The 14,631-nt window shown below is 44.7% G+C and overlaps 1 protein-coding gene across 3 annotated transcripts; it reads right to left on the reverse strand.

The window, feature by feature from the left end:
• Positions 1 to 4,527: 4,527 nt before the first annotated feature.
• Positions 4,528 to 10,622, reverse strand: ADI1 (acireductone dioxygenase 1). 3 transcript variants are annotated; one of them, XM_084285145.1, is made up of 4 exons: positions 10,438 to 10,595; positions 9,000 to 9,119; positions 7,707 to 7,886; positions 4,528 to 5,955 (listed from the first exon to the last, which is right to left on the reverse strand). In XM_084285145.1, exons 1-4 carry the CDS (start codon positions 10,555 to 10,557, stop codon positions 5,833 to 5,835), a joined length of 543 nt encoding a protein of 180 aa, XP_084141271.1. In that variant the 5' UTR covers positions 10,558 to 10,595; the 3' UTR covers positions 4,528 to 5,832. The 3 variants fall into 3 exon arrangements, with proteins under 3 accessions (XP_084141271.1, XP_084141272.1, XP_084141270.1); XM_084285146.1 differs by lacking the exons at positions 4,528 to 5,955; positions 10,438 to 10,595 and adding exons at positions 5,977 to 6,218; positions 9,894 to 9,993; XM_084285144.1 differs by lacking the exon at positions 4,528 to 5,955 and adding an exon at positions 6,069 to 6,218 and having other exon boundaries at positions 10,438 to 10,622.
• Positions 10,623 to 14,631: the final 4,009 nt, after the last annotated feature.

Raw genomic sequence — 14,631 nt, forward strand, 5'->3', positions numbered from 1 at the left:
CCTTTCTTCCCTGCTTTCTGTCCTCCTGATAGAACATTATAAAAATGGATTTTACCAATGAGGATCTTTACACAGTGGCCATGTGCTAAAATCTTCATGATTTTAGCACATGGACAGCAGTTCTGAAGTACTGAATGTAAAAAAGCACCGGCATTGACTTGAAGACAAGCTGCTGGAAAGCTGCTTTTCTGCTTATTTCTACAAATCGGCTTGGGAATCACACATCTTCAGCAGGTGTGTGAGACGGTCACAATCTTGGTGTTGGTGAGGAAAAGAGAGATTGGGGTGGGTGGGAGAATCCAGCTATTGCCTTATCCATGGTGTTCTGAATCAATCTGTCCTACCTACCTTTGGAAATATTTGCATATATTTCTGTTATGTATGAGAGTGCTCGGCATTAAAAAGTCCATCTGAAAGCCAGCAACAGCCTGCAATTTACCCACAAAGAGAGGGAAAAAAAAATGGGATGTTATTTAGCTGAGGCAGGGAGTGAAGGAGGGAGGTGGTTCCTGGCTGACTTTGAAAAATTGTCAAAACTGTCAGTGCTGAACCGAAAATACTGAAGTTAAAAGCTGTGGAATAGAATGACTTGAGCTGCTTTTAAAGCATCTATCATACAGCAGAGGGGCTGAGCAGGTGCTGGCACACCACACGCCAGGGGTAGGCAACGGGACCGAGCCCCAGCCTGGCAACACCAGGGCTGCCTCCTGACCCCAGCATCACCGCCAGCAGCTTCCCTCCCACTCACTAACAGCAGATTGGTGTTAAGTTGCCTGAACCATTGGTAAAACAGAGAAAAAATAAGCCCAGATCCAAATCCTTCAGGCTGGACTACCTGTGACCACAGGGAAAATTGGGATTTAGAGCGCAGAGTGGCTGCTGTCGCCGTGGCCACTAACTGCGGGTCACACAGAGCCACCACCCAAAACACAAGGAGCAGACTCAGTCCACTTTTCTACCAGTCGATGTGGCTCGCTGACAGGCACCACAGTTATTTATTGGTATCTTGACAAAAAGCACAAAAGATGATCAAAAGGCAGGGAACTTCTCAAAATCAGTGGAGGTAACCCACAGAGAGCTACAGCAGGAGAAGCTGGCAGCAAAATATGTCCCCCCCGCCTTTAGCTGCTGAATATTTACCCAAGCATTTTAATTTTCGAAGTTTTGTCTCTTTGTCTTACCTGGGCATTAGTACAGTTAACAGAAAAGGAGAGCTGGTGACTACATTGTATAAAATCGTGGGTTTTTCAAGCTGCAGGTAGAGCAGAGTACATTTTTGCAAACACACAAAATGTTTTGGGATTCAAGCTGTAAAGTCACAATGAATGCAGCAATTCAGATCAAATATGGCTCTTTGAGCCAGGAATATTTAATTGTAACACTAATTCATTCCCTGATGTGTTGGTGTTTATTTGGTTTCAGGAAACAGAAGACACCCGGCAGTGACCCTGTTCTGGGGAGAGGGAAGGGAGTCCGAATTTCTGTCATTTTCACAGGACAAAATCCCAAAGAGATGATGTAATTTCTGAGCATAGCACAGGAAGGGTTCCCGGCTTCTGTCTGACCAAACCCCTAAATTTACCATTTGGCAACAAGGGTCATTCTTCAAAGTGGCACTCAGCTGCCACTTCAGTCTTTATGTGCATTGGTCTCTGCCAGCTGATATTAAACGATTCCCTTTGTCATGAAACTGTCCCTTCCAATAAGTTTTTAGCTCAAGCTAAATCCTGGAGGCAGAAACCAGGCAGGAGAGCACCTGTTCTGCCAGCAGGACATTCAGACAGTGCTCTGAAAGCACAAAGGCTTTGACTCGTTGAGTTCAGCAGCCCAGACAGGCAGCTACAGGCCCCCAGCCACGGGGAAGCGGCATGATCCCTGCGCTCCACAGCCACGGCTGCTTCACCCCTTTCCCTCGGCATATCCCTCAGCCAGATCTGGAGGATCTCATTTGTAGGCACCTGCACACAGCACACACAGGCACCTGAGGCTGCTGACTGGCTGTGAAACACCTTGGTGCTAAGGCAATCAGCTTCCCCGAGGGGATCCCTTGCCAAAGACACTTACCCAGGACAGCTAACAAAGGAGGGCAAGGTCACAGAGTTTGTCAGCCACCTGTTTGTTCACTTGGTCCATTAAAAAGCCCACTGACCATCCACCATTCTGAGTCCACTTGCAGAAAACAAGGGCACTGCTCTCCCAGGACAGTCACAAGAAAGTGAGGTACACAGCACTTGGGAACAAGCTGCATTAATGTGAAAAATAATACACAGGTATTCAAAAAGCTACCTTGAAACCCTTCAATTCAGCACCATTTCTCCATTATCATCTCTTTTTTTAAACTCTAATCCTGGAGAAGTTGAAATATTCCCCTTGTCTGAGTTAACGGTGCCAACGTGATATTGCTGAACCACTTACATAAATTTTAATATTACATCAATGCACTGAGGTTTTCCACTGGCTGCAGCAAAACAGACTCATGTTTTTGGACCAAAAAGTATCGATTTCACTTCTTGCTTTTAGATATGTGATAGAATCGTATGTTCTCTCTCCGCTCCTTGGAGCTTTTCCTATTAATATTAACATTTTCTCTGTCCAGCTGTTTTCCCCCAGTGCAATCTCCCATGCAAGCTCTTCACCGAATATTTATACTGCCTCCAAATTGCTTTTTTTCCTGGCTGACAAAAATGCTTGTGGATAGTAATGCTTTCAACCCTTCAAGAACACCTATAGCACTAAAGGGCACGTATTTAAAAGCATTCACAGCAAGACCCTCGCAGTCACTGCCACCTCTCAGCAGCAGAATGCATTGTGCTATGAAAATGATGAATGATGCTCAGCGGTGTTATCGTGTGTTATTCTTGACAGCCCGGAGATGGGAGCTGTACCAGGGGTATATATTCCTCCAGAGAGGCAACAAAACAAGGTGGTTCAGTCCTGTTTCCGAGGTCACATTCTACATCAGCGAGATGCCGAAAGCAATTGCTGTGGGCAGCTTCTTTCCTGTATCTATCCCCTCATTGCTGCCTCCAAGCCGTAAATCTCCCACGAGCAGAGAACATCACCTGGGCTCCCTTCCTGGTGGCTCCCTCAGTCTGACCGGGGATGATGGTGCTGAGCACAGAGCTCCTCAGCTCCACAGCTTCCATTTCTCTTTTTGCAGGAAGAGCAAAAGAAAGAGAATCAAATCAGAGAGGCCCATGGGAGAAGGAGGAGGAATTAATAGATTTGTGTTGACTTCTGCTAAAAAAGAAAACAAAGGAAAAGAGAAGATGAATTATATTGGATACCACAGACTGACAGCAGCACCAGGAAAAAGCAGTCATTTTCCTGCACATCCAGAAGTACCATTTTCTGTGGCACAGAAGTCAAATAAATAAAACTTGTTGCAGGTGGTAACTGTCACTTAATCCTGTAGCTGTACCTTGAAAAATCCCATAAATTTGTACTGGGACTGGGATGCCCCCGTGCATTTCGTGCTGCACAAAATGTTGCAGTGCTGCTGCCATGGACATGGCACGCACGTCCCCAATCTGGTGGGCACAGCACAGCATCCATGCAGGCTTACCTGAAGAACCTGACCACAGTTATACCCGGTGTTTGCTGGTAACTCTGATTTTCATCCAGGCTTACAAACCACAGCACAAAAGCTAATGCAGGCTGAGCTAAGCTCTCTGCGGGCTCTCATTTCGCAAACGTGGGTTGTGCCTGCACCCTACTGCCACAGACTGAGTCCAGCACCTGCAGAATTTATGATCAGGTGTGTGCCTGCCTCAGCAGTGACCTTGCAATCCAATAGCGGGAGACAGGAACTATATGCCCTTTTTTCTTGCTGTTTACACCTTTTAAGATAAAAGCTGGTACAGCTTCACTTCAAAACCACAACTTTGTTTTCAGAGACACTTCTAGACCTAGCCATTATTGTACGTAATGCTCCTGCAAGATAAAGAAAAGATTGCTTGCTAAAGAAGGGATGTTTAGCAGACCTGTACTTACAAACAGCGGGAAAGTTCAATTAATTTTCTCCTTTGTACTACCTTATGAAAATTTACATAACCCCAAGTCTCATCTTGCTTGAGTCCTGTTTATATGAGCAACTGCAAGACAGGAGTTTGTACTGCATATGGCTTAAATTGGCACACAGGCTGCAGGCAGTGCAGAATCTGTGCTCTCATCATCCTCTGGGAGCTGAAGCACACACCACAATCTGCACAGCTGACTCACTGCAAGGAGCAAATTCATACCAAAATGTTTCTGTACCCACTGCTGAGGAGCAGCATGCCTGGAGTAACTGCAAGGCACTTACTGAAAACTGGGCCAGCACGTTTAAGTCCATGTATCTTCTTCATTTCACAGCTAAAGAAACTGAGGCACGCACTTAGTGCTTTGTCTGGTTACAGAACAGGTCAGCAGCAGAACAAGGAATAAAAGCTGGTTAAAAATTACAGCAGTAACACCATTGCTCAATGTATCCTTAATGTCTGCAGCAGAAAAAAAAAAATGGAAGAAAAAAAAAAAAAGCAACCATACTGAAGTCAAATTAATTTTATTAATAACTCATGGGAGCAAATTGCTACATTTTGCCAAAAGAAAACCAAAGCTTTACGTACCAGGCCTGAGCTAGGGAAGCTGCATACTAAAATGCCGATTATGCAAATTTATCTTGTGAACATTTTTAGACAAGAATGAAGTTGGGTTTATTTTCTTTAATTAAAACTAGAATCCTACATAGTTCATTAGCATGGATTCAGAGCAGAATGAATATTAATGTAGCCCACCTCTCCCAACTCTACCTGCCAGAAACATCAGGAAAAAAAAGGTTAGAAAATGGATTCCTGAGCTACTGTAAATGCAACTGGCTAATGTTACCAGAAGGCTGCCATCATTAAAGAGATCACAGAAATCTTTTTGGCCAGAAAAAGGCAAATGTTACAGACATCTTCAAAAAGGAGAGAAAGAGGATCTGGGGAACAAGAGGTTGGCCATCCATATTTCTGCAAATTATGGAATAAGCCATTCCAGGCACACGAAATATAAGGAACTGGGAATAGTTGGTCAACACCAATTTACCAAAGGCACATTCTGCTTGACCATCCCAAGTACCGTCTAGGAGGAAATAAATGGCTCTGTTGCAGAGGGGAAACAGTGGATGGCAGTTACCTTGCATACAGCAAGGCTTTCAACAGTTTCCCACAGTAGCGTTGTACTCAGACTGGGAATACGAGCTACAAAGTAGGTGAAAAACTTGTGGACCATCAGGCTAGGAATAGCCAGTTGTTTCTGTTTGACTAAGCTGGCTACAAGTGACATTCCTCAGTAGTCAGAGCCAGGACAAATCATAGTTCATATCATCACTAACAACTTGGACTGCCAAAAGTCCAGTTTAGGACACTTGTTTGTCTAGCCTGGAGAGGACTAAGGGAAGACCTAATTGTATTTTGCCACTAGAGAAGGGAGTGCAGAGAACTCCAAGCCAGATTCTTCTCAGGGTGAGAGACAACAACCACTCGCGGTGTCAAGGGATTTGGACATGAAGAGAAATTGTGAGGCCACAAGAGCGGCTAAGCAATGGAGCAAGTACCTGGCCAGCCTGTGGAGTCTCCTGCACCGGAGGCTTTCAAAACTCAAGAGCCTGAGCAACCTGGTTTAATTTTGAAGTTGGCCCTGTACTTCAAAGGGGAACAGACTAAGTGGCCTCCAGATGACCTTTCAGCCTAAATTTGTCTATGATTTTGTGATTCCAGTGTATATGCAACCAGTAGTGTAGTCGGTTGAAAAATCACATTTATTCCGATTGGCTTCAAGGCTGCTCCACCTGTCAGGTCGCAGACACCATTACTGTGCTTCTCCAGTCAAAAACTTCATATACTGTTTCCGAGCAGGAAAATCATCAGCTGGTCTGTTGTATGCTGTCCAGACTGGTTCTCCAACGAACAGCCTCATTGCCTTCACGTAATTCTGTCAAAGAACAAGAAGCCACAAGTAACGTAAGAGCTCCTTCCCATGGGATCATAATTCTGAAGTTAATGGTTTCATTTGCACTTCTGCAGCGGTTTTTGAAACTGTTTCAAGACGGACTGAAAGCTTTACATGTTCCAGAATATTGTAGCATTATGCTGTTGTTTCTGCTGCCAGCTACTGCAGCAAGGGGATTTTGCACTTATGCAGTGATCTCCTGTGTCACAACCAGTGCCTCCAGGCCAGGCAAACAGTACTTCTCCCTGTTTCAAAGAAACCAGATAAATCCTGTCTTATGCAGATCATTTTGCACTGGATCCACAATACTGAGCAGTACAGCATCTAATTCCTACTTGCTTAGTTAAACAACAACAAGCAGAAGACACAAGATCACTGGGGGCCTGAGGAATATCACAAGCTTCCAAGTGAGGGCCATAAGAGCTGAATCGGGAATACAGAAACTAGCCAAAAAATAAAAACCCATTATGTATGGAACGTGAAAAGTCTCCAGATTTCAAAAGAAAAAGTAATAGCCCTCGCCACCAGCTAGCCAAAAGTATGCCAGGTGGGAAGGTGCAGCTGTGGCAGCAGAGAACGGCGTTTTACATCCTGCAGAAGTGCTCCAAACACTGAGTTATGGGGAACTCTCCTCTTCTCTACTACCAAATATTCTACAGGCTTAGGCCCTAACTATTTTGTAAACACTGCAAAGTGCTTATTCGGTACCTACATGCTCAGCAATGTCAAGAACAGAGTTAGGTACCTAAAGAACTTAGCTGCAAAACCCAAAGGTCTAGAAGTACCTAAAGTATTTATGTGAGACTTTGAAGATTCCATTTCTGGACTGAAGTCCCTGAAGTGGACATAAATGTTTACAACTTCTTGCGGATTCAACCCATAACCCATTACATTCTGTGTGTGTAATGAAAAAGCCTTAAAATAATGTTTGTAGCTGATTCATTGTGGATCTCAAAATGTAGACATGAGAAGCTGGGTTTTTCACTAAAGTATGTTTTTATTTTTTTTTCATAGACATTAACTGCTACCTGGGCAGCTGATTCAAAATTATATCACGGTCAGGACCATGCCAGAGATGGGATCTTGCTACACAGGAGACAATGACACACATTTCCCCTTTTTCTAGGGCTAATGCTGAGACTAAAAACCTACATGTAGAAGTCCACAAGGGCAGGCACACAGCTCAGGACTCTCAATCTCACAGTCCTGTTGCCAAAAATACTCTCCAAAAGCAGGTCACCTCCTGTGAAGCAAGCGTTCAGTCTGGCATACGCCAGCTGCATGTAGTGGCTCTGGACCCTTAAATCATTCTTTCCCTGAAGGTGAATTTAGCGCTTATAAAGAATGCCACTGATCTAGATAGGTATGCTCTGTCTCTCCATACAAAGACACCCAACAAGACAACACAGAAGTATCCATCTCCATGCCACAAGTGGCAGTAGGGGCAATCTTGCTGCAGGCAGGGCCTGGCTATGACACCACTGTCACACAAAATACACTATGGGTATCACGTGGCAATGACTTGCAGTTACAGCTGATGAGATGAAGCTGGATTTGTGACCTGGAGATGAAAGGTTCAGACGCTGTGAATTATTTAGTATTTTTCATATTCCTACTTCATATTTAATATGCTTTGCTAATGAACTGCAAAGTCTCAGGGCATGCAGTTACTAATAAGATATACACTCACAGACATTTGTCATCAAAACTTACGGTAAACTATAGTAACATACATTCTCATCCAGCGTAAATCGGTGATATATGCCAGCAGGGAGGGTTATCATGTCTCCTTTCTCCATGGAAATTCGGATCCATTTGTCATCCTTGTCTCGAACATCAAAATAGCCAGATCCATCTAAGATGTAGCGAATTTCATCGTCTAGGTGTAAATGTTCTTCATAAAATGTTTTTATCTAGGGATAGCAGGTATCTTTTAAAACTACTGAACACAGAATCACTGCTAAAAAACATGGCTGAAACATTTGGCAAAGCAGACAAAGGCTTTCTAACTATGCAGTGATTTAACTGACAGATGAGACCAATAGGATTAAAACAGCCAATCCAATCAGCCAGAGACAGTCTGTGGATGCTTCTAAACATGCTTTAAATGTTCTATACCAGATAACATCATCTGTTTAGTTCTGGATGCTGTTTAGCCATGCTAGAGCAGGTGGGCCTGAAACAGACCTCAGCCTTTACTGATTCAGCACAGCAAAATGTGCAAAAGTCCACGTTCCCAGTGAGTAAAGGCTTATCTTTGTATCAGGTTGAGCTCACACAGGATACTTGAGTTACAACCTAATTCACCTTGTAAAAAAATTTAATGCCAGTGTAACACAATGCACTTAAATTGGTAAATGGACAAAAATTGAATGAAAATATGGAAATGCCACCAGGTTGTTGTATTCAGGCCAGAACAGCAGTCCAACACCCTGGGGCAGGGAGAACATTCCTTTTAGAAGGCTCATCTCGGAGCCTGGCACTGTTCGTATTCAGCTTTTTTGAAATAGCCACGCTGTTAGCCGCCCAAGTTAACAAATCTTCTTGTAAGGAGAATGTATCCCTCAAATTCCACGATATGTTCCTTTGAAAAGATGAATTTTGCAACAGCCATTAGGATGTTTTGGCCTTCAAATCTCGTGCAGAGCTGGCAACAACCTGCCTTCATCCCAGTTTGTTAGTCTCTCTGAAGTCAGGTCCATATCTACAGGGCTCTACTTGTAGGAACCTTATGTTCAAAATGACACAGTCATGGGAACTAACCTAAAAAACTTCGAAGCCAATCTAAGAAGCAAAAAGCCTATCTCCCCCACCCTCCCCTCCCATTTGAAAATCTGTATCAAAACTTTTTTTTTTTTTTTTTTTTTTTTTTTTAAGTTAAGGACTTCTGAACAGAATGTATTTTAAACATGGAAATCTCACCCCTGAGACTCTGCTCACAATGAATGTGTATTACGAAGCTGGCTGCACACACTAGCAATGGACTTCAGAATACAAATCTTCATTCAAAGCAAAAGCTTACATACCTTTTCTTCGTAATTTGGAAGCTTGTCTTTATGTATAGTTATTATATCCATCCAAGAATAATTTTCCGCTTTCCGAATCTCTTTCAGACATGGATCAGTCTCATAGTTATCAGCATCCAACTGAAAAATAGGCAGAAAAAAATGAATTCAGACAATCGCTTAAGACACAATTCAAGTTATTAATCAGGAAAAAACAAAGTTGTTGAGAATGTCAGTGGAGAGACAAATAACACCAGTGGGTAGCTAAGTTAGCTTCTCATAGGTACACAAGACACGTACCACTACCTTCCAAGATTGAAAGTTCAATGCATGAGTGTACAACTACTGCATGCCAAATGATATACCAGATACTAACAAGTCCAACAGAGTTACTCTTTGGTTATCATGGGGGAAAACCAAGAATGATTAAAGAAAAGGAGAAAAAAGCTTTTGAAATCAGCATGGACATCCCATATGGACTTACCCCTGAAGAAAACTATACTTGCCTTCTCACATTGCTTTTACAACCTTAATATCATTCAAGGGCCAGATTCATTTGATTTACCTATATCCTGTCCACCTTCGCACAGAAATAATCTGGGAGGCCTTCCTGCTACCTCTGCATCCCAGTTTCTGAGGTTTGGAGATGCTGGCAGACATGCCAGCTGCTTTCAGCACCACTTCCCCACTTGGCATGACTTGCTTCCAAGCACACAAAGTTATTGTCATACACAAAAGAGCAGCAGCATGGCACCAATAAATAAGATTAAATTAGAAATTAGTAACTTTGGGGTCTTTGCTGATTATGCCAGAAATGTATTAATAAATTGCCTTGGATACACTCCACTTTTTCTGCTCAGATGCCAAATTTCTGAAAGTGGGAGAACTACTAAAAGCAGGGAAATGGAAAGTTACCTGAGGTTTCATAACTGCGGGATTTTCCACGGTTTATTGACTCTTGCAGCATGTCCCTACCTCACACAGCGTGCAGCACACTTCAAAGGCCAACAACGTATGTCCCTGCCCCCCCGAGGTACTCCCAATTCTGCAGCACCGCTTGTGCTGCACTCCTCAAGCCCCTGAGGTGCGATTACAGGGGAGAGAAAATCACGAGCTCTTAATGAACGCGCTTTATAGCTGAGGCATGCCCGATTTGTAGTTTGTGACAGAAATTCCCTGTCACGCAGCCCTTCTGCCTGATGCACGCAGGAAAGGGGGGCTCTTGCACGACCACCACACGGCCCAGCACGACTGGCGCTGTGCTTCAGAAGAGCCCTCAGCACCGACACAGAGCTCAGACTCCTGGTGCCTGCGCTGCGTGAGGAGAAGGGGAGCGGCGGCATTAGGGCGACCCCCCCGGCTGCCGCCTCAGCGCCGGGGGCCCGGCGCCATTTTAGGCGCGGCGCCGGGGCCTCGCTCAGCCGCGTCCCGCTCGGGGTGGGGGGGCCCCCGCGCTTACTTTGCGGTAGGTGACGCCGAGGAGGCGCAGCTGCTCCAGGCTGACGGCGCGGTTGGGCTGCAGCCTGTGGGGCGCCCGCTGGTCCTCCTGGGACTCGTCCATGTACCAGGCCTCCACCATTTTTATTTATTTTATTTTTTTGCTTTGGCAGCGGGAGCCTCCCCGAGGCCGGGCTGGGCTGGGCGGGAGCGGCGCGCTGCGGCCCGCCCCGGGGAGAGCTCGGCGAGCAGCTCCCGGGGCCGCGGTTTTTTTTTTTTTTTTTTTTTTTTTCCCTCGTTTTCGGGACCATTTCAAGCCCTGGAAGCACAGGCACAGCGTAAATAGCTGTTACTTTCCCTTATAGGCTTCGGCTCGACATCGTGAGCGATGAAAGCATGCCTAGAGCTCTAGGTCTCTGTGGACAAATTGGGCTGGTGAACAGGTTTCTTGCAAGTGCCAGGCTTGGTGGCTGGTGGCAGCACACATCGTGCCTAACTTAAAAATCAGCTTGGCTTACTGGTCTGCACTAGTAATGCTCAAGGGTGAACGCACCAGTTGGTCTCAGCCTCAAACACCTGCATTGCAGCATCCAAACACGGAGAAATAAAAATACATGAGGAAAAAGGAGAAAAAAAGAGATAGTAAAACACCAGAACGTGCTTCCCAGAAAGGTTGTGCTGTCTCCATCCAAGGATTTATTCAAAACCTGACTCAGCACAACCTGAGCACCCAGGTCGAGGAAGCTTGCCTGGCCAAGCCACCCTCAAAGCCCCTTCCAGCCTCTAGCTCCACCACAGTAAATAAGCCATCGGTCAGTTAAACACCATTTAAGGGTGGAAAAATAACCAAAAAAAATAGTTGGGCATTGGTCCTATTTTCATAAAAAGTGAGAAATTTACTCACCAAAATGACTAGTCTTACAGATATTTCTTGGATTATTAGAAATGTTACCAGATCTCTTTAAGGTATATTTCACATAATTGCACTCCTGGATAAAACTTAATTGCAAGTCCCAAAACACTATAGGTAAGTTGGTCTAATGCTGATTAATTACTCACATTTTTAGAAGCACAAACCCAGCCAGAACTTTAATTCCTATCCACTGAAGCATGTCTATTAAATGGCAATACCCTATTTAAGTTCTAGTTCACTATGAAGAACTTCTACAGCCAACCTTCTTCGCGTTCTCAATCCTCTGAGAAATATCAGCCTTACCTTGCAGCTTTCTTTCAGCTTTCCTCTATTCTGAATTTCCAGAAATAGAATGATAAACTTCGGTATCAAATTAACATAAAACTACTTCCTATCAGATTCCTTGTTTCCACATTGAGGAACCACTTCAGGCAGTAAAGTAACTTAAATACAATACAGTGTTATACTGCTGTTACCATATGCCCATCATTATTTACACATTTTCTTCAAAGCCACTGCTTGAAACAACAGAGATTTCTATACAATAAATAGGATCTGCATGTTTACCGTGAGATGTATGATACACAGATTATTAGATGACAACTCTTCAGTACTTTGTCACACTTAAACAGTTTCAGCTAGTGATCTGATCAGGGACAACTACGTGCTTTCCTTAAAGTCTAACTTCTAAAATAAACAAACAAGACAATTGTGTGTATGTATGTGTATATACACATCTATACATACACCAAAAAAAAAAGCAGCGGGCAAAATCTAATCAGGGTACTACCTCACCACTACAGGTGCAATTACGGAACTGCTGTGCAATGTTGGATGCAAAAATAAAAGAAAACACACTCATCTATTGTGGAGGAATGGTTAAGTGAAATAGGACACGTGGATGTTGGGCAGTTAAGAGGCAATGGGCTAGTGAAGTACCGTACTCAACTCACATGAGTCTGGCACGTACACAGCTGGCTGAGAGCCAATCAGGCTCAAGGACACGATGCCCTTGAGCGATGGGGACAGTCCCTAAGGCGGGACGGTGGCTAAAAGAAGGAGGAACTACCTGAAAAGAGCGGGAAATGTTAGCCAATCCTGAGCTTAGTTTTTGCAATATGTATGAGTTGATTATGTTCAAACTAGATAAAAGGCGACTGAGCTATCCATTAAAGTTGAAGTTCATTGTTCACTCATATTGAGCGTCTGTGTCTTCCTTCCGTCGACAACAAATTGGCGCCCGAACAGGGACCAGTCTGAACAGGATTTGGACACTGCTGGCAGTGATCCTGGGCCACGTGTTCGACGGAATAAGGGAGGAACTGGTCCTGCAACGCAGCCCAGGAGGTGGAAGGGACAAGAATCCCCGCACCCGCGTCGGGAAGGTGAAAGGGACGTGGAGTCCCCGCACCCGGGAGAGGATCCCGACGGTCACGCGTCGCCGAGGTCTGAAAGGTGAAAGGGACAGGAGTCCCCGCACCCGCAGCTCGGAAGGTGGAAGGGAGTCCCCGCACTCGGGATGAGCCTATAAAGGGTCCCGCCGGAAAAGCGCCGCCGAGGTCTTTGGAAAGGCTGCAACTGTATATATAAAGGTATGAAAGACAAGCGGCGTATAATTTGCTCAGATGCTTTTTAGAAAAGCGGAGCATTTTAGATATAGATTGTAAAAAAGAATTACCAGGGTTGTTAGCATGTGCAGTAGCGCAGGGTTGTTTTACAAATCCTGATACAGTTTTTGAACAAACAGAGTGACGTAAATTTGGAGATAAATTGTTTGATGTTATTAATGATATTAAGTCTGCTAAAAAAGTATTGAAGCCTTGGAGAACAGTAGCTACACATCAGGCTGAGCAGAGAGTCGCTGGTGCCGCTACAGAGCGACTGGGATTGCCGGGAAGTGCCGGAGCTGGGCATTGCCCACTGCCGCCTTCAGTGAGGACGGTAACGCTGCCTCAGGGGGCTACGGGGCAATGGGAGCCTCCCCCCCCTCAGTCACCGCCACGAGCAGCGCTGCGCTTGGAGCTCACCGTGTGGCGAGTCGGCACAGAGCAGAGGGACGGACATCAGGACCCTGCAGCCTGTCTGACGTAACCATGGAAGCAGCGGCGGCTGTGCTGCTTCTCTCTGGCATGTTTTTGATCTGTGGAGACCGTGCATGGCAAGGAGTACCAGCCAATGCTTTTGGAGGACCGTGTTACCTAGGGCGACTCACACTTTTCACTCCAGATTTACACTCGTGGCAGAACTCGACAAGGAGCAGAAGAATTAAACGAGAACTAAAAACTTTGGGTTCTGACTGTAATGATGATGTAGAATTGTGGGGTCCAGCAGAAAGATTCTTTGCTTCTTTGGTGCCTGGTGTGGGAACTGCACACGCTTTGACTAACATTAATAAGCTTGCTTGTTGGGCTGTTAAACAATCAAATGTAACAACACAAGTTCTTTCTGAAATGTCACAATATATGGAGAGTCTAAGACATGCTGTATTGCAAAATAGGGCCGCTATTGATTTCTTACTGCTGGCTCAGGGACATGGGTGTGAAGATGTAGAAGGAATGTGTTGCTTTTATCTTTCCGACCATGGTTAGTCAATTCACGACCAGTTGAAATGGTTAAGGGATCATATGCAAAAAATTGTAGTACAAGATAGTTGGTTTGAAGGTTGGCTTAAATCTGTTTTTGGGAACATGGGTGGATGGGTTTTGTTAGTTAAAGAGGGACTTCGCTTTCTACTTATAATTATATTGATTATAGTTGCTGCACGTATAATCTTTAACTGCCTAACTAAGAAACTAGAGCAACTCACAGAGAAGGTATTTGTAGCGCAAAATAAAAACGGGGGAATTGTGGAGGAATGGTTAAGTGAAATAGGACACGTGGATGTTGGGCAGTTAAGAGGCAATGGGCTAGTGAAGTACCGTACTCAACTCACATGAGTCTGGCACGTACACAGCTGGCTGAGAGCCAATCAGGCTCAAGGACACGATGCCCTTGAGCGATGGGGACAGTCCCTAAGGCGGGACGGTGGCTAAAAGAAGGAGGAACTACCTGAAAAGAGCGGGAAATGTTAGCCAATCCTGAGCTTAGTTTTTGCAATATGTATGAGTTGATTATGTTCAAACTAGATAAAAGGCGACTGAGCTATCCATTAAAGTTGAAGTTCATTGTTCACTCATATTGAGCGTCTGTGTCTTCCTTCCGTCGACAACAATCTATTAGTCAATAGCATAGCCAGCCAGTTTCCTAGCTCCATCACAATTCACGTGACACTACATACCTAGAAGCATGCACTTTGCCACAGTA

Source organism: Netta rufina (genome assembly GCF_964035555.1).
Source record: "Netta rufina genome assembly, chromosome: 3".
Lineage (NCBI taxonomy): Eukaryota > Metazoa > Chordata > Aves > Anseriformes > Anatidae > Netta > Netta rufina.